Genomic DNA, 26,974 nt, shown 5'->3' on the forward strand with positions numbered 1-26,974 from the left:
TGTCTTTCTCCTTCATCAGATCAAAATCACATTGAAGAGAGTTAACATTTTTACTCCTTCAGTTATTAAAATATGTTTTGCCTCTTTTTTGTGATGTAAGAGGGCTCATTTTTATATTAGTTTTTTCTGCAAATAATAGGGAAAAATGTAAAGAACATGAGGAAATATGTCCGTTTTTCAGATTTTCTTCTCTATTCTTTGCAACCAAATAGGATCATTATAATACATATTAAATTGTGCTCCCCTTTCCATAATAAATATTTTGGAAATATATTATTTTTTTTGTTAGGGGTGGGGCTAGAAAGTGATTTATATTTTTATTTTTCCAGTTTTGTTTTTCTTTATTTAATTTATTTCACAACTTGTGCCCCCCATAAAATATACCTTTGGGGTAAAATGTCAACATTTAAATACATATATCTTATTTTTTTCATTTCCTATGTAACTGGGACTTGCACCCACGTGGTATTTTTTTTGCCTTTTTTTCATGCATTTTTCCTTGCTTCTTTTAATTAATAAAAGCAAGAAAAAATACATCCCAGCAAAGTCTATGAGAATCCTGACTTTCTGTGCCCACGCTCATTCTTTCTTCCTTGAAGATTTTGTTGCTGAAAAAAGAAGCCGCATGTCAAATGTTTCTGCGTTTATTTCCTGCGCTTCTATAATCCCCTGCAATGCATTATCACTACAGTAGATTATAGCGCCGCACTTTGCCTCACACACCATATATACAGCATGTTGTGTGAGGCTCTCCGTTGCTCAGTAACCCAGGGTCGTCATGGTGACGACCCAGGGTTACCATGGCAGCGATCGGGTCCCTGTGATCGAATTCCAGAGACCTGATAGCCAGGGAGAGGTAAGAGAGTCCTCTCCCTGCCTACTGAATGCTGCAATCGCACCATTCAGGGGGGTTAAACTGCCGGGAGCGCTGCGGGCACAGCTACGAGCAGAGAGAGCCGGGTCCCGGCTGTAATAGCAGCCGGAGACCCATGGCCACTGTAGGGGTACAGCGCCTGAACCCCTGCAGTCGTCATGATTAAAAAAAGCACAAAAAGAAGTATGGAAAAACGCATGGGAAAAAACTAACAAACGCAATAATAAATGCAAGTTTTTTCAATTGCTTTTTCCTTCCAAAACATGCGTTTTTTTAGGTGCAGATTTTCTGCAGCTAAAAACGCAACGTGGGCACATAGCCTAAAGGGTACTTTACACGCTGCGACATCGCTAACGATTTATCGTCAGGGTCTCGGTGTTTGTGACGCACATCCTGCATCGTTAGCGACATTGCAGCGTGTGACACCAAGGAGCGACCTTCAACGATCGCAAAACTGGTAAAAATCGTTGGTTTTGGAGAGGTCGTTCAAACACCAAATAATGTTGTATGTGCAGTAATGAGGTTGTTCGTCGTTCCTGCGGCAGCACACATTGCTAGGTTTGACACCGCAGGAACGAGGAACATCTTACCTGCGGCCGCCGACAATGAGGAAGGAAGGAGGTGGGCGGGATGTGATGTCCCTCTCATCTCCGCCCCTCCGCTTCTATTGGGCAGCCGCTTTATGACGCCGAACGAACCGCCCCCTTAGAAAGGAGGCGGTTCGCCGGTCACAGCGAGGTCGCTAGGCAGGTAAGTAGTGTGACTGTTCCTAGCGATGTTGTGCACCACGGGCAGCGATGTGCCGGTGACGCACAACCGACGGGGGCGGATACGCACGCTAGCGATATCGCTAGCAAGATCGCAGCGTGTAAAGTACCCTTAACAGTAATCCAAGATGAGAAGAAATAGACCGCACAGTAGCTGCTTTACCGGTAATTCTTTATTCCATCATCAAAGATGCAGGATATAAGCGGGCGGGAGGAGACCTAGAAGTGGCCCCTCGCTGCAGACGACGGCTGTTTCGCCACGGCCAACATATTTCTGGGACATTTTGAAAGTAGATATGTATTTTACACCACCAACCACTACTTAAAACACATCAAACATTACCTAAGGTACGTGTACGATGTGTTCATGGTATGGGATGGAACGGAGGAGGATTTTTCCAATTTCGTTTCTTACCTGAATTCCAACAATACCATGAACATGTCTTTCACCTCTGCCTATGGCGGCAATTCCATTAACTTTTTAGATGTGGAGGTTGGGGTGACGGATGGAGTATTAACTACGAAAGTTTATAGGAAACCCACGGCTTCAAATTCTGTCCTCCATTATGAAAGTGCCCACCCCAACACACAAAAACCGCTTTACCCTATGCTCAATTTTTAAGGCTAAAAAGAACTAACAATACAGGTGCGGCGTTCTCGGAACAGGCTAGAGAATTAAAACAAAGACTGCAGGAACGGGGTTATCCCGATACGGTCATTAATGCAGCATATAAAAAAAAACGAGGAGTACCATCTCTGTCCAACAGACCGAGCAATGAATAGAAAAAAGAATAAACAATGCCAATAAAAGGTTTGCCTTCAGTTTCAAATTTGGACCTATGTTTGACATTATAAGAAAAACTTTGAACAGTAACTGGCACATTCTTGAGAGAGATCCTGATTTAAACAGTATGACTAGTTCAAAACCGTTAGTTTCTTACAGGAGATGCCATAATCTGAGAGACTTGTTGGTCAAGAATAGGTTAATGAGTCCAAAAACGTGGCTTGATAGACAATCCCCAGTGGGGAATTATAAATGCGGACAATGCAAATTCTGTGACCTACATGTGACCGGCAAGTCGCTACAGATTGGCTCCCATCTTCACCAAATAAAACAGTTCATATCATGCAAAACTAAATTTGTGGTATACATAGTGACTTGCCCCTACGGAAGATTCTATATTGGAAAAACTATCAGATGCCTGTACATTCGCTTTAGGGAACATTATAATTCAATCTTAACAGGCAAGGGCTCCCCAAGACTGATAGAACACATGCGTGAATCGCATGGCGGTTGTCCCGATACCCTGAGCTTTGCTGGTTTAGAGAGAGTGTCACTCCCCCCACAAGGAGGGGACCTCCATAAATTATTATTACAGAGGGAGGCAAAGCTAATAATTAAATATGGAGCACAGGGGGCGTTGGGAATAAATGACCGTAATGATCTATCAGTATTTTTATGATAGTAGGTTTCTTCTGTTTCATATATGCATGAACATGCCGAAATTTTGATGGGGCTAACATAAAATTAATGTGTAGACAAATATTGACTATATATAAGAACTTTTGTGTAAAATCATGTATTATCATGTTAAAATGGCAACTTTGTACCCTGAGTCTTGTATACAATTTATCTCTGGATTTTTTTTAACAATGTTTTTAATGTGATACATAATGTATACAATTGTGAATGCATTGTATCTTTTATTGTTTATATACTTCACTTTGTATTTTTATGTGCAGTGAGGTCACCTGGAGGCGCTCTCCTATTTAAGGAGGGCCTGACTTATCCCACATGTGGACCCGTAGAAGCCTAATTACAGGCGAAACGGCCGTCGTACGCAGCGAGGGGCCGCTTCTAGGTCTCCTCCCGCCCGCTTATATCCTGCACCTTTGATGATGGAATAAAGAATTACCGGTAAAGCAGCTACTGTGCGGTCTATTTCTTCTCATCTTGGATTACTGGGACTTTCTTCCTTTGCCTGACCTGCACGCTGTTCCGGATTCCGTATGATCAGCTGGAGCTGTGTTGTCCTGCCTGTGAGTGAGCTCACGTGGTAACAGGTTAGCACGTGTAGTGCAGGACTTTACTCTTCTCGGATATCAAAGTACCCTTAACAGTCCAAATTACAAGCAAACTAAGCCTGAAAATGTAGTATTCCATGCCGCTGCTGACTGTTTAGTGTCCATAGGCAGATCTAAAATACTATAAATAACATTATCAGCTAAAGCTATGTTCACATTGCTTGTTTGGATTTCCTATTCTGCTTGATTTATTGCTTTTTATTTCTTTGTAACAGTAAGAAAAACACAGTCTGTAGCCCTATTCTTCATATCAAAAATAGCAGAATCTCTGGAATCAGACAAAGCTACTATTATTTGTATCCAAATGAGTAAATATAGATCTATACAAGTATGAAAATGATGTATTCATAGAAAAGTCCGCAGTAACAATTCTAAAAGGAATTATTCTCCAGTGCTCAGTGTTTCCAGCTGCCATGAATTGCCTACTAAGTTGCAGAAAATGAATAGGGATGTTGTTCCTGTCTAGATTTATGTCATGTGTCCGTCACAGATACGACGTGGTATACGCGACTACAGCATGTCATTAACGACATCCCCTGCATGTATTCCGGGCCCAAGACAAATGATAAAATGTTCCTTTGTCTCTATTTAACAGGTTTTACCTTTGCAAAAATTGTTTGTTTTGTTTTCTTATTCTTTCATTTTTTCTTTTTTTTTTTTTTTAAACCTTACAATAAAGGAAAAGCAAGCAATGACGGAACACAGTTGTCTTCAATTTCACATATAACAATTTTAAAATAAATAAATTCACTTTTGCAGATACATTTCAGTAATTTTTCTGATTACATTGATACCACATAGGCTGGTGTCTGCTCTTTTTTTTACACTAATATATGATCTAGAAGTAGTGATGGGTGGACCTGGACTGTAAAAGTCTAGATCTGTGTGGGTTCAAAAGAACCCGAGCACCAACCCCAGGCCCGGAGTTCTCAGGGAACTCTGGTTAATGATCCAGTTCCAACCACCTGCGTAATAAAAAAAAAAAAAAAAATATCAAAGAAAAGGAAAGAATATAAGAATAAAGCAAGCGCTTTATACTTTTCCGATGTCAATGCAGCTGTACACTGCTTCCAGGCCGCTCACTCTACTTCCAGGGCCGCTCATTATTCATCATGCATATGCACTCCTTCCCCCGCCCACCGGCACTCCCAGCGTTTCTGATTGGTCGGAGTCAGACAGTGCCCCTACTCTGTGTGACAGAATGTCTGATTGCAACCAATCAGAGTCGCTATGTGTGTGTCTAGATTGATGTAAAAATCAATAAATAAAAAAATTGGCCTCCATACTATGACACCGAGCACAGCTATATTATTACGGCTACAAGCTGCAGTGCCTAGAAAAAAAAGTGCCCATTTTGGCCTAAATATGACTATGTTCTTAAAACTCTGCACAGGCCAAGTGATGTCAGATTATAAAAATATATCTTTAAAATTAATGTTTAATCAAGTATACCCAAAATGAGAAAAACATGTTTACTATTAAAGTAGGATCGGTTATGGATATAAACTGGAGTACTATTTATCTAAAAAAAGAATATCCCTAAGACTTGAGCATAACCACTGACGTCACCGCTGCAGCCTGTCGGCAAAATACAAGGAGCAGCAGCAGAGACTAAAGCAGAAACAACAAGGTTTTTTTTTTACTTAAAGCAAGTCCATAGGCATAAAACATTTATACCTGGGAAACCACTTTAAGTCCTTTAAACCTCATTTATGTTTCATTTCCCCAAATCATTTCTTTATATGAAGTGCTATACATAGTCCGCTGTTGTAATCTAATGAAAGCCGTAGAGTTCCCATGGGGCAGTGTGCAGCCATTACAACTAATTACCATTAATATTCTCCACGGTAAAACTTTTCATCCTAGGTCTATTTCCCCAACGCAAGGCCATGGTTAATGCAATAAACCTGATAGGGGTTTACCAGAGGTGAGTATATTGCAACCTCCAGTCTATTTACATGAATACACTATGCTTTACTTACTGTAACCTATGACGTCTGTCTAATTGGGCTATATCTTAATACCAAGGGAATTTTAGACATGTACAATTCACTTATTCTGGAAGATTTAGTTAAAGGTAATCTGTTACCAGATTTTTGCTATGTAATCTGAGAGCTGCATGATGTAGGCAGGGCCGGCTCCAGGTTTTTGTGGGCCCTGGGCGAAAGAGTCTCAGTGGGCCCCATCCACACATAGACATGCCCAGATACATACAGGCATATGTACGCATACTTATTTAACCCTTTAGTGACGGAGCTAATTTTCACCTTAATGACCAGACCAAATTTTGCAATTCTGACCAGTGTCACTTCATGAGGTTATAACTCTGGAACGCTTCAACGGATCCCGGTGATTCTGAGATTGTTTTTTCGTCACATATTGGACTTCATGTTAGTACCAAATTTAGGACAATATTTTTTGCGTTTATTTATGAAAAAAATTGAATATTGGCAAAAATTTTGAAAATTTTGCAATTTTCAACTTTTGAATTTTTATACCGCTAAACCAGAGATTTCTGTGACACAAAATAGTTAATAAATAACATTTCCCACATGTCTACTTTAAATCAGCACAATTTTGGGAACAAAATTTTTTTTCGTTAGGAAGTTAGAGGGGTTCAAAGTTTATCAGCGATTTCTCATTTTTACATCAAAATTTACAAAACCAGTTTTTTAGGGACCACATCACATTTGAAGTGACTTCAATAGGCCTAGATGACAGAAAATACCCAAAAGTGACACCATTATAAAAACTGCACCCCCCAAAGTACTCAAAACCACATTCAAGAAGTTTATTAACCCTTCAGGTGCTTCACATGAACAAAAGCAATGTGGAATGAAAAAAAGCAAAAATTAAATTTTACCTAAAAATGTTGCTCTAACCCAAATTTATTCACTTTTAGAAGAAATAACACAACAAAATGGACCCCAAAACTTGTTCCCCACTTTCTTATGAGCGCGCCGATACCCCACATGTGGTCAGAAACCTCTGTTTGGACAAATGGGAGGGCTCGGAACAGAAGGAGCAATATTTGAATTTTGGAAAGCAAATTTGGCTGAAATAGATTGCGGGCACCATGTTGCATTTACAGGTCCGCTAAGGTACCTAAACAGAAGAAACCCCTCACAAGTGACACCATTTTGGAAACTAGACCCCTCAAGGCTTCTATCTAGGGGTATAGTGAGCATTTTAGATCCACAGGTACTTCACAGATTTTGTTAACGTTACGTTGTCATATTGAAAATTTTAATAATTTTCTCAAAAATGTTGCTTTAGCATCAATTTTCTCACTTTTTCAAGAGGCAATTCCAAAAATTTGACCTTAAGGTTTGTTACCCACTTTTTTATGAGCGCGGTGATACCTCACATGTGGTCTGAAACCTTTGTTTGGACAAATGGGAGGGCTTGGAACGAAAGGAGCAATATTTGAATTTTGGAAAGGAAATTTGGCTGAAAAAGATTGTGGGCACCATGTCGCATTTGGAGGACCCCTAAGGTACCTAAACAGCAGAAACCCCGCACAAGTGACCCCATTTTGGAAACTAGGCCCCTCAAGGAATTTATCTAGATGTTTGGTGAGTACCCTGAACCCCCAGGTGCTTCACAGAATTTTATAACGTTGAGCCATGAAAAAAAAAAAATAAAATTTTACCACAAAATTGTTATTTCAACCAGGTAGCTTTTTTTTTTACAAGAGTAAAAGGAAAAAATTCAGCATAACATTTATTGTGCAATTTCTCCTGAGTTTGGCGATACCTTATATGTGGTGGAAATCAACTGTTTGGGCGCATGGCAGGGCTCGGAAGGGAAGGAGTGCCATTTGACTGCAAAATTGGCTGGAATCAATAGCGGACGCCAGGTTGCATTTGGAGAGCCCTTGAGGTGCCTAAACAGTGGCTGTCCCCCACAAGTGACTCCATTCTGGAAACAAGACACCTCAAGGCTTTTATCTAGGTGTATAGTGAGCAGTTTGAATCCACGAATACTTCACAGAATTTGATAAGCTTAGGTTGCCATATTGAAAATTTTCATTTTTTTCACAAAAATGTTGTTTCAGCATCAAATTTCTCACTTTTTCAAGAGACAACAACAAACCGTGGACCCAACAGGTTTTTATCCAATGTCTTATGAGCACAGGGATACCCCACATGTGGCCAAGAACCTCTGTTTGGATAAATTGGAGGGCTTGGAATGGAAGGAGCACCATTTGAATTCTGGAAAAGTTGAGATAAATTGCGGGCACCATGTCACATTTGCAGGGCCCCTTGGGTACCTATACATTAGAAACCCCCCACAAGTGACCCCATTTTGGAAACTGGATTTTATTCAGGAGTATAGTAAGCATTTTGAATCCACAGGTACTTCACAAAAATGTTGCTGTAGCAACAAATGTCTCACTTTTAGGCTATGTGGCCATGATCCAGCGACACGGCGTCTAGTACACAGTGTCAGCCTTCCTGCAGAGATGTGAGTGTTGTCCACGGGAGAACGCAGCTGCCCATGCCCACGATTTGGGTTCAGGCCGCTGTGGAGCTCTATGCTACCTGCAGAGAACACTCATCTCCGCAGCATAAATTGACATGTGGAGGCTTGGGAAGCTGCGCCACAGGTCGGTTTATGCTGCGGAGAAGAGAAGCACAGTGGGCATGGGATTTCTAAAAATCCTTCCACTGTGCTTCTACTGCACAACGCAGCGTTATGGACGCAGGGAAAACACTCTGCGCCCAAAACGCTGCAAACCCTGATCGTGGGCACACAGCCTAAAATGCTACAATGGATGAATGGATAGATGTCAAACATATATAACGTCCCACCCCCTGCATATTCTAAGCTGGCGCCCTTTAGTGCCTTTCATGTGGCACTAAAGGGTGCCTAGCCTTGTATTTAGCCCCCCAAAAAATTAATAATTAAAATAAACGACGTGGGGTCCCCCCTATTTTTGATAGCCAGCTAGGGTAAAGCAGACAGCTGTAGCCTGCAAACCACAGCTGACAGCTTCACCTTGGCTGGTGATCAATTTGGAGGGCTCCCCAGGCGTTTTTTTTTTAAAAAAAACAAAACGTGGGGTCCCCCCCAAATTAGATCACCAGCCAAGGTGAAGCGGACAGCTGGGGTCTGGTATTCTCAGGGTGGGAAGAGCCATGGTTATTGGACTCTTCCCAGCCTAAAAATAGCAGGCCGCAGCCGCCCCAGAAGTGGCGCATCCATTAGATGCGCCAATCCTGGCGCTTCGCTCCAGCTCATCCCGCGCCCTGGTGCGGTGGCAGACGGGGTAATATATGGGGTTGATACCAGCTGTAATGTCACCTGGCATCAAGCCCTGGGGTTAGTGATGTCACGGCATCTGAACAGATACCCGACATTACTAACCCAGTCAAGTAATAGAAAAAAATAAAGACAAAAAAAAAAATTTATTTGAAAAAAAAACTCCCCGAAACATTCCTCTTTTACCAATTTATTGAAAATAAATAAATTTCGGTCGCTGTAATCCATTTTGGAGGTCCCGCGCCGACTCTGGATCTTCTAGAATATGGGGGGCACGTTCAGGGAACGTATCCCCCATTTTCTGGAAGAGCAAGCTCTCCATGAGCAGTGTGGGTGCAGTAATCTGAGAATACTGCACTCACACTGCCCCGATCCAACTTAGGGCAGAGTGACCTGCAGTAACCTCATTCTAGAATATGAGGGGCACGCTCACAGAACGTACCCCCCATTTTCTAGAACAGCAGTCTCTCCATGTGAGGAGTGTGACTGCAGATTACCGCACTCACCCTCCCCCGGTCCACAGTGGAGTAGCCTGTGCAGTAGCGACGTCAGCAGGATCCCTGCTTGCAGGGATCCAGCTGACAGCCGCTGTCTGCGCATGCGCCGTCAGCTTTCAAGAAGGAGGCGGCGTGCTGTGATCGCGGGGCCGGAGCAGGAGCACCAGCAGCCAGGTAACGTAAAACCGGGGGCTGGGGGGGGGGCGACGGCGACGGCGGGACCTGGGGACAACTTTCTGCCGCATGTGACGTGTCACATGCGGCAGAAAGTGCAGGATGAATGCGGCCGCCATCTTCCACGCTCCGGAGGGGGGAGGGGGGAGGCGGCTCTGGAGACCGGAGGGGGCTCCGGGGACCAGAGATCTCCGGTGGACGAGAGGAGGGGTCAGGGGGAGGACATTTCCCTCCGATCTGAAATGTTTGATCATTTCAGATCGGCGGGAAATGAATGCAGAGCCGGCGGCGGCGGGAGTTTTCAGCGCGCGTCGGCGCCATCTTGGATTTTCCGGAGGGGGGGTAGGGGTGGTGGGGGGACTCTCCGGTACCGGGGGCTTTGGGGGCACTAAGGGCTCATATTTATTTCTCATCTGACATGTTTGATCACGTCAGATGAGAAATAAATCAATTTTACCGGCCATTTATTTTTTTTTAATGTTGTCGCCGGTATACGGTGTATACCGGCGATCGCATTAACGGGGTCCAAAAAAAACACCCCGATTCATAATCTTGGGGGTCTCAGCTACCTCCGGTAGCTGAAACCCCCGAGATTTTTCGTCACTGGGGGGCGCTACAAGCTTTTTCCGGCCTGACGTCTCAAGACGTCGGAACAGAATAAGTACCCTGTTTTTCCGACGTCTTGAGACGTTAGGCCGTCGCTATGGGGTTAAAGAGAAGTTCACAAAAACACATAAATAGACATAAATCTATACAGTCATATACACTGACATACATAGATACACATCATACAGCACACACACACACACACACACACACACACACACACACATATTTTTATATATTTATCCTGTATATATATTTCTAATATTGGGAAGCCGGCAACAGCCTCACTCACCTCCCGGCTTGTCTAACAGACATGGCCGCACATAGAGCACACTAACACTGCTGTATATACATCACAAGAGAGGCTGGGGACAAACACATTACTGGGGGAATATATATTACTGAGGAAAGGGGTATACAGCAATGGGGGGCATACAGCTCTAGAGGAGGGCAGTGACTGAGGTGGGGGGGACAAACAGCTGTGAGGTGGGGGGTGACATGCAGCTCTGGGGGTATACAGCTCTGAGGGGGTATACAGCACCTGGGTGGAGGGAACATACAGCTCTGGGGGGTATACAGCACCTGGGTGGAGGGGACATACAACTCTGGGGGGCATACAGCACCTGGGTGGAGGGGACATACAACTCTGGGGGTATAGTAGTTTGCAGCCCCCATATTGTGTTATGAAGCCCCCATTGTCCTCCATATAGTATTATGTAGCCCCCATATGCACTATGCAGCCCCCATATAACGTTAAGCAGCCCCATATAGCACAATGCAGACCTAGATAGCATGTAGTATATAGCCCACTTATAGCACAATGCAGACACATATAGCATTAGGCACCCTCATGTAGTATACAGCCCCTATATACCACAGTGCAGAGCCAGATAGTATTAGGCACCCTCATATAGTACACAGCACCTATATAGCACAGTGCAGAGCCATATAGCATTAGGTATCCTCATGTAGTACACAGACCTATATAGTACAGTGCAGACCCAGACAGCACAGTGCAGAGCCAGATAGCATTAGGCACCCTCATGTAGCATACAGCTTGTATATAGCACAGCCTGTATATAGCAGCTATCTGGCTCTGCACTGTGCTATATACAGGCTGTGCTATATAACATAGCACAGCCTGTATACAGCACAGTGCAGAGCCAGATAGCAGTAGGCACCCTCATGTAGAATACAGTGATTAATACTCAGTGGCGTAACTAGAGTTTGATGGGCCCTGGTGCAAAATTTGGACCGGGGCCCCCCTCCACGTACACCAACACTTAGGATACGGAATTATGACACTGACACTTGGGGTACAGGATAATGACGCTGACACTTGGCTCTTACCCTCAGCACCCAGGTTTCCCATGATCTGAAATCCCTCTATCAGTACCCTGCTTTCCCATGTTCTGATATCCATCTTGTCCTCAGCACCCAGCTTCCCCATGCTCTGCTATATATCTTTCCCTCAGCACCCAGCTTTCCCATATCAGAGCATGGGAAAGCTGGGTGCTGAGAGAAGATGTATAGCAGAGCATGGGAAAGCTGGGTGCTGAGAGAAGATGTACAGCAGAGCATGGGAAAGCTGGGTGCTGAGAGATGTACAGCAGAGCATGGGAAAGCTGGGTGCTGAGAGAAGATGTACAGCAGAGCATGGGAAAGCTGGGTGCTGAGAGATGTACAGCAGAGCATGGGAAAGCTGGGTGCTGGGGGAAAGAGCCTTTTTCCCTCAGGACAAAACATTTCCATCCCATACTTGTATCTTTGTCTCCCCTTGTATATAGATCTCCAAATACTATAATGGCCCCCACATAGCCTTCCGTATAATATAAAGGGTCCCACATAACCCTTGATATATTAGAATGCACCCCCATAGTTCTCCATGTATTACAATGCATTTCCCCAAAGTTCTCCATGTATTATAATTCACCCCATAGTTCTCCATATATTATACTGCACCACATAGGCCTCCAGTTTTATAACGCACACCCATAGTCCATGTATAAGGTAGCCTCCATATTCCTCCATATATTATAATGTAGCCCCCATAGTCCTATATGTATTATAATGTAGCGCCATAAATCATCATATTGTATTATGCAGCCCCATACTCCTCCATGTATAATGCACCCCTATATTCCATGTATAAGGTGTCCTTCATTTTGTATTATGCAGCCCCATACTCCTCCATGTATAATGCACCCCTATATTCCATGTATAACGTGTCCTTCATGTTTATTATGTAGTCCCATAGACCTCCATGTATCATGCAGCCAGCACCCCCAGGCCTCCATGTGTCATGCAGCCAGCAAAATAAAAAAACAAGTACCTCTCTTCTCCTTCCGACCCCTGCGACCGCGGTAGTTACTCCCCTGCCCCCATATCTCACACACCCTGCTCCCCATACAGCCTGCACCCCTATATCACACACACACTACACCCCCATATCTCACACACCCTGCTCCCCATACAGCCTGCACCCCCCAGATCACACACACTACACCCCCATATCTCACACACCCTGCTCCCCATACAGCCTGCACCCCCCAGATCACACACACTACACCCCCATATCTCACACACCCTGCTCCCCATATCTCACACAGCCTGTACCCCAACTTACCCCTCTCAAACATTTTGCACCCTTCACATCCTTCTGTCACAGTCTGCAGCCCTCATATGCCACTCACCCTGCAGCCCCCTTTCCCCTCATGTCCCCTCTTTTCTTATTACCAGTCATGTGTCCAAATCTCTTTCAAATCTCCTGCAAATCTCCTCTTGCTTTCTGCCCGGCATCCTGTGTCTCCTCCCACACAGTCACATGGGCGTGACATCATCGCAGGTCCTGCAGGATGGATTATTCCGTCTTCTGTGCAGGTCAGGAGCACTCCTGCAGCTCAGAAACGGTTGGTGGGCCTCTCCAGGTCAGGGGCCCCTCTACTGACACTGGGCTCCCCTGACTCACAGGCCGGCCCCCTGACGGTCGCATTGTCAGCCACTACACAGCGGCACTACACATAGGGGCCCGGCAGCCGGCTCTGCAGAGCGGCTGCCGGCCCCTATGTGTACTAGTGCCGCTGTGTAGTGGCCGGCCTGTGAGTCAGGGGAGCCCAGTGTCAGTAGAGGGGCGGCTCACTCGTTCCCCCACTGATCCGGTCTCCTCGGCGCGTCGTCCATTGCTGTCGCTCGCTCTGACCTCTCAGCAGGCGCGCAGTGATGACGTCACCGCGCTCTGCTGCAGAGCTGTCAGAAGAATGCCGACAGTCACAGCAGGCAGAATGATAAGAGAGAGAGCGCGCCGCTCACTCTCTCATCATTGCTCTCAATTGTATCGGCACCTGCGATGCCGATGCAATTGAAAGCGCGATCCTCGGCGGGGGGCGGTGACAGCACGGCCACCGGGCCCCCCTGAGTAGCGGTGCGCCACTCCTGCCACCGCGAGTGGGCCCCCCGGCAGCTCAGGGCCCCGGCATTTGACCGGGTTTGCCGGGTGCTGGCGCCAGCCCTGGATGCAGGGGTAGAGAGACTGATTACAGTGATGTGTCACTTACTGGGCTGTGTGTTGTTCCTTTAATAAAGTCAGTATTTTAACAGCAGAAGATTATCACTAAAGGACTAGTTGTCTTATGCCTCATAGGTCTTCTGCTCTGATTAACCCCGCCCCCACCACTGATTGGCAGATTTCTGCATAAGCACAGTGAACACGTAAAGCTGCCAATCAGTGTTGTGAGTGGGGTTATATAGCGCTATGAAATTCTACAGCGCTTTACAGATGTGATCATCACTGTCCCTATTGGCACTCATAATCTATATTACCTATCGGTATGTCTTTGGGGTGTGGAAGAAAACCAAAGAACCCAAAGGAAACCCATACAAACACGGGGAGAACATACAAACTCCTTGCAGATGTTGTCCTTGGTGGGATTTGAACTTAGGACCCCAGCGCTGCAAGACTAAAATGCTAACCACTGAGCCACTGTGCTGCCCATGAGTGACATCACTGCAATCAGAGTACCTGTGCCAATGGGCAGCAAGGTAGCTCAGTGGTTAGCACTGCAGCGTTCCATCGCTGTGGGACAATATCTACAAGAAGTTTGTTCTCCCTGTGTTTGAGTGGGTTTCCTCCGGGTTCCCTGGTTTCCTCCCACACTCCAAAGACAAGCTGATAGGGAATTTACATTGTGAGCCCCAATGGTGACAGTGTTTTAGATTTATGTAAAGTGTTGTGGAATTAATGGGTCTATATAAGTGAATAAATATACCCCATGCTGCTCTCACATTGCATAGCAAACACCTGCTGACAGAATCTTTAAAAACAGATGTACTGTAGAGTTAGTGTAGTTGAAACTATGTATCACAATACAAACTCTGTATGATACACTACTTACAAAAAAGTAGAGATATTTGGCTTTTGGGTAAAATAAAAAGTTTACGCTATAGTGGTATTTTATCATGGAAGTAGGGCATTTACAATTTATTGAAATATAAGCCAACAACACTGGTGGGTATACCTCTGTGGCGCCCTGTGCCTGAGTCACCACAAAGAATGGCTGCATGTGTATTTTATTCTGTATAAAAAGTATTGCCAGCTTTAATGGGATTCGGTTTTCTCTGTTGTTCACTACATACAAAATATTTGCCCAAACTCCCTTACTGGGGCTGGTCACCTGAGCTAATAATAAAGCGTGTGTGTGCGCCCTAGAAGTAGAAGATGGAGGAGCTTAGGTGTGAGGTAAATTCAGAGTGTGGCAGTTGAAGTCAGGGTGAGGTGAAGTGAGGAGTGTAATATAGAGATGTCCTGTCCTGAGATAACTGTTGAAACCTCTGGAGGGGCCAGCTTCAAATCAAGGGGTATCAGTACCTAGGCCACCTGGACTTTCAAGGTCAGTGGCAAACTGAGAGACTGCTATTAGCCTTTTCATAAAGATTTAAATTAGCTGGGTAAAAACTTAACTTTTAATATCGAAGTTAAAAAGGACAAACACACAAAAAACAAAGTGTAAAGTGGCACACCCGCAATCCTACACAGACACACATAAATGACACATAGTGGCCCCCTGGGGGTAACCAGGGGAAGATTAGATGGAAAAATTCCCCTGGTGAGTTTACTATTTCCAACCTGGAATCCTAATAACCAATGTAAGCAGCGCAGGACCTGTGGATTACGCCGGAGCTGTGGATTACGTCAGAGCTTTGTTTCGGGAGGGGTTAATAAAAGGGTGAACGAGGCTTATTTGTGTTTTATTTAAAATAAAGGATTTTTCGGTGTCTGTGTTTTTTCACTTTACTTACGGGTTGATCATGTCAGCTGTCTCATAGATGCTGCCATAATCAAGCCTGGAGTTAATGGCGGTAATCCGCTGCCATTAACTCCTTGTATTACCCTGACTGCCACTGCATCACGGCAGCAGGAAGAGCTGGGGACACTCCGGTACTGCCGCAGAATGGATGAGACAGTCCCGGTGCAGCTGCGGCTGATATTCTCGGCTGCAGGAGGTGGGAGGGAGGCGGGGGACATTAACCCTGCCCCTCTCCCTCCCCAGCCTGAGAATACCGGGCCGCCGCTGTGTGCTTACCTCGGCTGGACGGTAAATATACAGCGGAGCCCACGTGTTTTGTTTTCTATATTTCCGTTTGATTTCTATGTGTATTCTATATGTCTGTGTCTGTCTGTGTCTGTGATCTGTGTGTGTGTCTGTGATCTGTGTGTGTTTACTCTCTGCTCAGCTTCTTCTTCCTGTCATAATGACATCACTTCCCTGCAAAACCGCAGGCAAGCGATGTACATTACCGCAGGTAAACCGCAAAATACCGCAGGGAATAACGCAGGAAAACGCAGTGAACCGCACAGAATTTGCTGCCTGCGTTATTCCCTGCGGGATTTCATGATTACATGGCAGTCAATGGAGTGAAATCCCGCAGCGACGTGTGGAAAAGAATTAACATGCAATTGTTTTTGCTGCGGGAATCCCGCAGCAAAACATGCAGCTGTCAAATTCCGCCCAGTGCGCACAGGATTTTTTTTTCCCATAGGTTTTGCTGGTGAATCACTGCAGAGATGTTATGAACATTTTCTGCAGCGAAACATGCAGCAAATCCGCAGAAAATCCGCGGCAAAATCCGGTAAGTGCGCACAGGGCCTAAATGCAACATAAGGACAACCAACAATGCATGCAAAACAGATTTACCTCTTTGACAATGCTACTTGCTTCATCTCCATTGAAGGTGTTCTGTAAAAAAAAGGTAAATGATTATTTGGGGAATGGATACTGTAAGTTAGATGACGTGGTTAGGAGTTTTCATATGTTGCCACTGCCGGTCACAGCCTTTCATGGTAGTTCTGTTATATTTGACTTAATGAATTGTGCAACCTGAAGACCTATGTTTGCTATCAACATGAGGGAAACCAGGAGGGGGGTTTGCCTAAAAACTCTATTATAGATTAATGGAGTACATGAGACATCACTAGGATTTATACTGTGTTGTTCCTTTATTACTGAAATATCAGCATGTGAATTTATATATAAATGAGGCTGATAGCCTATGGTAGACCTGAAGCCTCTGTCACTCCAGCTCTATTCTCTGCCCAGCACCGCCTCCTACTACATGATTGATGGTTCCTCTGCCTGAAAAATACATGCTGTCAGTCAAGCAGGAGGATGTAGAATAGAGCTGGGTGATGGACTCTACAGATCTACAACCTCATTTGTATATCCATTAAAATGCTGATATCTCAGTAACAGAGGAAAGGACTGCCATTAAAGGGAAATGCTGGATCGGTCTTTGAAAGAGCTACTTGTGGCTATAAATAGTTTGAAGGGTGAAATCCTTTAGGCTATGTGCCCACGGGCGCTCGTACCTGCGGATGTATCCGCAGGTACGAGCGCATGTTTCCCGCAGCTGCTCATCGGCATCCGCAGCTATTTTTAGCTGCGAGATTCCAGCGGAATAGCTGCGGGAAACATGCGGAGATTCATGCGAATTACCTGTGGATGTCCCAGCCTCTTATCTCCATAGCGGAGGGCCGGGACATCCGCAGGTAATTCCGCATGAATAATTGACATGCAATTATACGTGCGGATGCGGACATCAGCAGCATGTTCGGCAGCCGCACTATCCGCAGCGTGGACACAGCACTCCCCATGTCCCATAGGATAACATGGGGAGTCACTGTACATGCTAAAACCTGCGAATTTATCTGGAAAATCCAGAAAAATCCGCAGGTTTTCCGCGGCAAAATCCGCAGATGCAAGCTCCCGTGGGCACATAGCCTTAAGGATCCCTTTAAGCTTGCTCAACTAAGACATCTACATCATACAATTGCACAATGGTGAGACAAAACACTTACTGGAAAGCAACAGCACCATCCCAGTGTGCTCTATGCCTTCCTCTCTCCAAAACTCTCTCCTGTACCCACTAGCCTCTCCAGATACTTCTAATATGAGCAATAAATTGATCCATGAGTGAGCAGGCAGTCCGTCTTGCCTTAAGCAAACAAGGATTTTTGCTACCTTTCTGAGTGAATGATGGGTTCAGAAGACAAAGGGAGGATAAAAAGTAGCTCATATGTAGAGAAAGAAGCATAATTCCCTAAAAAGATATATTACAAAGTATCTTATGATCACTCAGCTTGCCAAACTATAACGTCTGCATAACGCAAAGGGCTCATGTCTTACTTATTCAATAGACTGACTACAGAAAAAAAAAAAAAAGGATACTCCATCAGTATTCCATATTGATTATATATAAATGGTTGTGTGGTTGGCTCCACAGAATAATATAGACCAGGGGTCCCCAACCTGTGGCACATGTGTCTCATGGGCCCATGATTTGTGGCTCGCGAGTGTCTTCCAGCTTGGTGCATAAGCTCCTGGTCTTTTAGGCCTGTGCGCACTAGAAAATGGAATTTTCTTATGAAAATTCTGCACCCTCTGAAAGATTACAGCACCTGCGGCAAAAAAAATGCAGCAAACCGCACCCGAAAACCGCATGTAGTGTTACCGCGGTTTTTCCGTCGGTTGGTACTTGTGTTTTTATGCCTTCAATGCAATAAAGCACGTTGGGAAAAAAAAAAAATTAAAAAAAAAAATTATATTATATTATATATATATATATATATATTATATATATATATATATATATATATATATGTGTGTTGTCATTTCCTTCTTCTTAGATAGATAGAGGGATAGATAGAGGGATAGATAGCGGGATAGATAGCGGGATAGATAGCGGGATAGATAGATATTCTATAGATAGATAGGTTGATAGATAGATAGATATTACAGCTTTTATTTCTGATGTATGTGTTTCTTCCCCCAACAGTATTTCTCATACAGCAGTGACCCTGTGGCACCGTGAATCTGAGGTCTTGCAGGGTCACTGCCGGTCAGTGACGTCACTCTCGGTCAGTGAAGTCACTCTATTAACGCTTGTGAGGCCCTGAAGTTCTCGCGAGCAGTAATATGTTGACATCATTGACCATGAGAAATGACCTGGAGTTACCCCTGCAGCTTTGTTTACAGAACGAGGCTGCATTGAGTACTAGCTCTCAGACGCTGCTGGATCAGTATGCAAGCGTCGTGGGACCTCGTGTGGATTGCGTCGGACCTGGAGGGGTATTTGGGTTTTTAATAAAGTGGTGAAAGAGGGGGATTTTTTGTGTTTTATTTCAAATAAAGGATTTTTTGGTATATGTGTTTATTTACTGTCACTACAGTTTAGTGATGGCGTGTCATAGACGCTGCCATTACTAATCTTGGACTTAAGGCCACTTTACACGCTAGCGATGTTGCCGCCGATCGCACCCGCCCCCGTCGTTTGTGCGTCACAGGCAAATTGCTGCCCGTGGCGCACAATATTGCTATTACTCGTTACACGGACTTACCTTCCCAGCGACGTCACTGTGGCCAGCGAACTGCCTCTTTTCTAAGGGGGCGGTTCGTGCGACATCCCAGCGACGTCACACGGCAGGCGTCCAATTGAAGCGGAGGGGCGGAGATGAGCCACAGGAAAGTCACGACCACCTCGTTGCCGGAGGACATAGGTACGGTGCTGTTCGTCGTTCCTGAGGTGTCACACTTAGCGATGTGTGCTGCCTCAGGAATGACGAACAACCTGCGTCCAGCACAAGCAACGATATTTGGGATTTGAACAACGTGTCAACGATCAACGATTAGGTGAGAATTTTTGATCGTTAGCGGTCGCTCGTACGTGTCACATGCAACGACGTCGCTAACGAGGCCGGATGTGTGTCACGACTTCCATGACTCCAACAACATCTCGTTAACGATGTCGTTGCATGTTAAGCCCCCTTAAGTTGCAGCTATGGGCTGCCATCAACTCAGTATTGCCCCGATTGCCACCGCATCAGGGCAATCGGGAAGAGTCGGTAACACGCCGGGACTGTTGCATCTAATGGATGCGACATTCTCGGGGAAGCTGCGGGCTGCTATTCTTGGCTGCGGGAGGGGGGGCCGTAACTATGGCCCTCGCCCTCCCCAGACTGAGAATACCAGGCCCCTGCTGTGTGCTTAACATGGCTGGACAGTAAAAATATGGCGGAGCCCACGTTTTTTTCGTTTATTTTGAATATGTATGTTTCTGATTTCTATGTGTCTGTGCATTATATACAGTTAGGTCCAGAAATATTTGGACAGTGACACAAGTTTTGTTATTTTAGCTGTTTACAAAAACATGTTCAGAAATACAATTATATATATATATAATATGGGCTGAAAGTGCACACTCCCAGCTGCAATATGAGAGTTTTCACATCCAAATCGGAGAAAAGGTTTAGGAATCATACCTCTGTAATGCATAGCCTCCTCTTTTTAAAGGGACCAAAAGTAATTGGACAAGGGACTCTAAGGGCTGCAATTAACCTTGAAGGCGTCTCCCTCGTTAACCTGTAATCAATGAAGTAGTTAAAAGGTCTGGGGTTGATTACAGGTGTGTGGTTTTGCATTTGGAAGCTGTTGCTGTGACCAGACAACATGCGGTCTAAGGAACTCTCAATTGAGGTGAAGCAGAACATCCTGAGGCTGAAAAAAAAGAAAAAATCCATCAGAGAGATAGCAGACATGCTTGGAGTAGCAAAATCAACAGTCGGGTACATTCTGAGAAAAAAGGAATTGACTGGTGAGCTTGGGAACTCAAAAAGGCCTGGGCGTCCACGGATGACAACAGTGGTGGATGATCGCCGCATACTTTCTTTGGTGAAGAAGAACCCGTTCACAACATCAACTGAAGTCCAGAACACTCTCAGTGAAGTAGGTGTATCTGTCTCTAAGTCAACAGTAAAGAGAAGACTCCATGAAAGTAAATACAAAGGGTTCACAAAGGGTCCAAAAATAGACAGGCCAGAGTTAAATTTGCTGAAAAACACCTCATGAAGCCAGCTCAGTTCTGGAAAAGTATTCTATGGCCAGATGAGACAAAGATCAACCTGTACCAGAATGATGGGAAGAAAAAAGTTTGGAGAAGAAAGGGAACGGCACATGATCCAAGGCACACCACATCCTCTGTAAAACATGGTGGACGCAACGTGATGGCATGGGCATGCATGGCTTTCAATGGCACTGGGTCACTTGTGTTTATTGATGACATAACAGCAGACAAGAGTAGCCGGATGAATTCTGAAGTGTACCGGGATATACTTTCAGCCCAGATTCAGCCAAATGCCGCAAAGTTTATCGGACGGTGCTTCATAGTACAGATGGACAATGACCCCAAGCATACAGCCAAAGCTACCCAGGAGTTCATGAGTGCAAAAAAGTGGAACATTCTGCAATGGCCAAGTCAATCACCAGATCTTAACCCAATTGAGCATGCATTTCACTTGCTCAAATCCAGACTTAAGACGGAAAGACCCACAAACAAGCAAGACCTGAAGGCTGCGGCTGTAAAGGCCTGGCAAAGCATTAAGAAGGAGGAAACCCAGCGTTTGGTGATGTCCATGGGTTCCAGACTTAAGGCAGTGATTGCCTCCAAAGGATTCGCAACAAAATATTGAAAATAAAAATATTTTGTTTGGGTTTGGTTTATTTGTCCAATTACTTTTGACCTCCTAAAATGTGGAGTGTTTGTAAAGAAATGTGTACAATTCCTACAATTTCTATCAGATACTTTTGTTCAAACCTTCAAATTAAACGTTACAATCTGCACTTGAATTCTGTTGTAGAGGTTTCATTTCAAATCCAATGTGGTGGCATGCAGAGCCCAACTCGCGAAAATTGTGTCACTGTCCAAATATTTCTGGACCTAACTGTATGTGTGTGTGTGTGTGTGTGTGTGTGTGTGTGTGTGTGTGTGTGTGTGTGTGTGTGTGTGTGTGTGTGTTTACTCTCTGCTCAGTTTCTTCTTCCTGTCCTAAAGACATCACTTCCTTGCAAAATGCAGAGTAGTGATGATATGATCACTATGTCCCGAAAAACGCGAAATACCACGGGAATAACAAGATGAAACGCACATAATTTGCTACCTGCGTTATTCCCTGCGGTATTTCATGATTACATTACAGTCAATGGGATAAAATACCGGAGGTACCTGCAGAAAAGAAGTGACATGCTCATTAATTCCGCAGCGGAAATTCCACAGCAAAACCTGTTGGTGAAAAAACCGTAGTGTGCGCACAGCATTTTTTTTTTTACCATAGGTTTTGCTGGGAAAGGACTGCAGCAAGGGTATGAACATTTTCTGCAGCAAAACATTTTCTGCAGTGTGCGCACAGGGCCTTAAACAGTTATGAACAGCAGGTCTCCAGATGGTGACTTTTGTGAGTAGCTCCACTGAGTAGAGCAGATCTGAATGGGGGTAGAGTAGGTACCCCTAGATCTCGGTATACTCACTCACTGTGATTTCCGTGGAAAAGCTTTGGCTGTCATTATACTGGTGATGGGGACTCTGGGTGTCTCTACTGCCGGGTGGTGGCTGAATGTGACTCGCGAATCTTTCAGAATCTGAATCTTACTTCAATCTGACACTAGCACAGTTCTCATTAAGACCTGTGTGAAAACCATCAGTCCTGATGAATCGGAGACTATATAATCATAATTCAGTATGAAAATATAATGTACACTAAAGAGAATTTAGCTTCCATATAAAAAGACTGAAACATTTCATCTCTGCAAGTATTTTCACATGATGGTCATGCAAAAGCCCCATAGCGAACAAGATGTTTATTTTAAAATTACTTGCTTATATTAATAGCTATTTAGTAACAAAAAAATACATAAGGCCCCTTTCACATTGCGTTTTTGTCTACGTCCACAGGTCCCGTCGGGGCATCTGTCCGGACCGCCCCTCCCCCACTCTGCAAAGCGTGTTCCGGACGCATGCGCCCGACAGGGCCATTCACTGTTATGGAGTGCACTGCGTTAGCGTGTGCTCTGTTTTGTGCCATTTTGTGCACATATACGTTTCTGCAGATGGACACCCGAATGTAGACCACCTATGTTCGGGTGTCCGTCTGCAGAAACGTATATGTGCACAAAATGGCACAAAACAGAGCACACGCCAACGCAGTGCGCTCCATAACAGTGAATGGCCCTGTCGGGCGCATGCGTCCGGAGCACGCTTTGCAAAGTGGGGGAGGGGCGGTCCGGACGGATGCCCCGACGGGACCTGTGGACGTAGAGAAAAACGCAATGTGAAAGGGGCCTAAGGGCTTCTTCACACACTTCTTTAATGTTTTGTAAAATTCCAAGTCTGATTAATAGCCTTTTTTGCAACAGTTTTTGATGGCTTTTTTATATATTTTGTGCCGTGCTTTTCAAATTCAATAAACTTAAAAACTTAAAAAAAAAAATTACACCTATAATCTGCTACTTTTAAAAATGACACATGCCACTGACCCAAAAAGTACCATTCACTCATATGGGACTGTAAAGTGCTAGAGAGGGGCAGTCGTGGGCGGGGGTAGCAGTCCCCAGCACAGCACAGATATGTGGGGCAGAGTGGTGCTAGGAGGGAGTGTGGAAGTGGTACCTTTATGCTGCTGTACGTCTGAGTCATTACTTACAGCAAATAGAGGGCAGCAGATAAATCCTGCCAAGGAACTAATGCACTAGCAGGATGCAACAAGACCCCCAATAAGATGGAGGCATCACAGGTGCAAAAGAAGCAAATCACATACACACTTCCAATCCATGGAGGGGGTGATTGCAGGATGATAAAATTACACACAGATGGCTTGTATAGGGCACATAACATTTTATACATGATGCAGCCAGGCCCCTTAATGTAGGCCTTGTATATTAGAGTCCCCGTCCCTGTATGGTACACTTAGATAGTACTGGGCAGCCCGCCTAGTCGAATAGGCTGCTAGCCAGATACTGTGCATGTGTGAGCGGCGCCCTATACAAGCCATCAGTGTACAATTTTATCATCCAGCAACCGCCCACTCCATGATTGGAAGTGTGTAAGTGATTTGCTTCTTTTGCACCTGTAATGCCTACACCTTATCGGGGTCTTGCTGCATCCTGCTAGTGCATTAGTTCTTTGGCCTGGGCAGATTACATCTGCGGACCTCTATTTGCTGTAAGTAATTGCTGATTTTTTCAAGGAGATTTTTATCCCTCTTTTTGTGGCTTTTATTTTGTAGTTCTGAGTCCCGTTCACTTCCATGGGCCTGGCACCATGTATGCTCAGTAAGGAGACGACTACCAGGTAACACTTACATAACTTTAGTGAACCAACGATTTACAACTCATTTCACCTTTCTCATGGGCAGATTCGTCATCATCATCATCAGCGTTTACAGTCATTCGTTTCTGTACCTGGCTCGGCTCTACAGTGATGGCCACAATAAGGTGACTTATCCTCCTGTTTCTGACCCAATCCGTCAACATGATGGTAGATTGTTTGTCTCAGCTCACAAATGGATCAACTCCTCTGATGCCCTTCCACTGCGACTGCGTTCCCTCAAGTACTGACAGGTGCCGGCCTTAGGTAGGGGCGCCCAACTTCTCCTTTCTATGCTCCCTGTTCTTACACTTCACTGCAGACGAGCTCCCTTCTTACTGTATTCTTCTCACATCTCCAATCCTGTCCCTGTGACCTCCACACTATCCAGTCCACTTCGCTTCGTCCGACCCTGTAGGTCCTCTCTTTCTTGTTCTATTCACTCTCTTATCCTTTCCCTAGCTGACGCTGCCCTGGTAAACATTGCCCTATATGTGCTCCTGTCTTGGGGACTGGCCCTCCCCACATAACCCCTGCTGCCCTGTCACTCCATATCCATCCCTTCTCACTAAGGGACCTGGGAACTAGTGACACCCAGTGGCAGCTGGTCAGATCACAGGAGAATACCTTACATTAATACAATAATACCATACAATGCAGTAAAACAAAAACACACACATACACTGGAATACCACAAGTCACCAGATCGAAGTGGGGGCGGTGGGGCACCGGAGACCCTATTACAGGACCACCAGAGTTAGCTGAGGGCTCAGCTGGTCTTTTGCACTCCGTTAAAAATGAATGAAGCGGAAGTTCGTATCATCAATCAGTGCTTCATTCACATGGGTTTCTTCAGTGCCCTGGTTCTCTACATCACTGGGGGACCCTGTAGTCGGACCCCCAGCCATCGGAAAGCTATCACACAGGTAGGGCATTACTTTCACACTTTAGAATACCCTTTTAATAACACAGTAAATTAATCATTTTTGCCTCCCTGCATATTAGCAGAAATACTTTTGTAACTTTAATGACATGGCTGTATGAGGATTGTTTTATGAAGCAGAATCTGTAATGTTTTAGTTGTTTTATGGGAGTACCTATAAATTATTGTGTTAGGCAGCTTTCAGATGGATTTATGCAGTTGTAATATAAAGCTACAAATATGGATGTATGATTCAACAAGGTACACCAGTATTTCATCAGTATTCTATCCATAGTTCATCAAAGTTGGTGGAAAAACGTTACAAAATTTAAGCAAAAATTGTATACTGATCTCCTAAAAGTTCAGACGTCCAAGTTACACATACGTGTTCTATCCATGTTTTTAATAGATAGAACTTGTACCTATTAAAATCTACAGTACTGGCCAAAAGTGATGGCACCTTTGAAATTGTTCCAGAAAATTAAGTATTTCTCCTAGAAAATATTAACAATCTCAAGTTTACAAGTCCATCTCCAGAGATCTTGATGTCCCTTTGTCCTCGGTGCCCAATATAACCAAGAAGTTTACAACTCATGGCACTGTAGCTAATGTCCCTCGATGTGGACAGCAGAGAAAACCTGATGAGATGTTGAAGGTTGGTGGTCCAGATGGTGGGTAAACAGCTCCAATCAAGTTCCAAAGAAATTCAAGCTGTCCTGCAGGCTCAGGGTGCATCAGTATAAGGGCGCACTATGAATTGACATTTGCATGAAATGAAACACTATGGCAGGAGACCCAGGAGTACCCCACTGCTGACAAAGATACATAAAAAAGCTAGACAGCAGTTCACCAAAATGTATGTGCGTAAGCCAAAATCCTTCTGGGAAATCATCTTGTTAACAGAGGAGACAGAGATACAGCTTTTTGGTAAATCATTCTACTGTTTACCAAAAATGGAAAGAGACCTACAAAGAATAGAAAGTAGAACCTACAGTCAAATATGGAGGCGACTCAGAGATGTTTTGCTGCCTCTGGCACTGGGCACCTTGACTGTATACAAGGCATCATGAAATATGAAGATCACCAAAGAATTTTGGGTCGCATTGCAGTGCCAAGTGTAAGAAACCTGGGTTTGTGTACTAGGTCATAGATCTTCCAGGAGGACAATAACCCCAAACAAACTTTAAGAAGCACCTAAAAAATGGATGGAAACAAAGCGCTGGAGAGTTCTGAAGTGACCAGCAATACGTCCGGATCTATATCCTATGAACACCTGTGGAGAGATCTTAAAATTGCTGTTGGGAAACGATACCCTGTAAATATGAGAGACCTGGAGCAGTTTGCAAAAGAAGAATTGTCCAAATTGTTCCAGTTGAAGGGTGTAAGAAGCTTGCTGATGGTTATAGGAAGCGATTGAGTTATTTATTCCAAAGGATGTGCAACCAAATATTAAGTTGAAGGTGGCAACAATTTTGTCTGGCCCATTTTTGGGGTTTTGTGTGACATTATGGCCAATTTGCCTTTTTTCTGTTTTTTTGTGCTGTTCCAATGCACACAAACAAAATAAACATCTGTATAACAAAACGTGTAATTGCAATCATTTTTGGGGAGAAATACTTAAAATTTCAAACAAACAAACAATTTCAAGGGTGTTGTAATGCCGGCATACCTGCACAATCCTGCTTCTCGCCTGCAGCAGAGACTTCCACACACTCACCGCCGTGGCCCACCTCTCTACAGCTGTCCACGTGTGCTCATGCGGTCTCCTGCTCCTGGGGCCTGTGCACACGACACGTCTCCTGGGAGTGCGCTTAGGGCGCACACACTCCTTCCCTGCTTTTCGCTGGCCCTTTAACTGTAACCCGGAAGTGCCTATCGCTGAGAGGCACTAGGTATTATGGCATGCTTCCACTAGGGGAGGTGCCTGTGCAACATGGTTAATTTAGTCTAGTGATGGGCAGTCCGGCTCTTTTTGGTGATCTGGTTCCCATGGCTCCGCTCACCAAAAAGAGCCAGATCATTCATGGCTTCCTATTACATATATTTAAGCTTGTGTTAATGCCGCCAAAATCCCGCCCACCTGTGGCTAAACCTCGCC

At 44.7% G+C, this 26,974-nt stretch overlaps 1 protein-coding gene across 1 annotated transcript in view; it reads right to left on the bottom strand.

Annotated features, from left to right (window-relative positions):
* DYNLT3 (dynein light chain Tctex-type 3) overlaps positions 1-26,974 on the bottom strand; it is a 46,967-nt gene that overhangs the window by 18,605 nt on the left and 1,388 nt on the right. The window contains exon 2 of the mRNA XM_075333500.1: positions 16,460-16,501. Coding sequence (XP_075189615.1) covers positions 16,460-16,501 — 42 coding nt within the window. The remainder of the gene's footprint in view (positions 1-16,459; positions 16,502-26,974) is intronic.

This window comes from Anomaloglossus baeobatrachus, chromosome 2 (assembly GCF_048569485.1).
Source record: "Anomaloglossus baeobatrachus isolate aAnoBae1 chromosome 2, aAnoBae1.hap1, whole genome shotgun sequence".
Taxonomy (NCBI): domain Eukaryota; kingdom Metazoa; phylum Chordata; class Amphibia; order Anura; family Aromobatidae; genus Anomaloglossus; species Anomaloglossus baeobatrachus.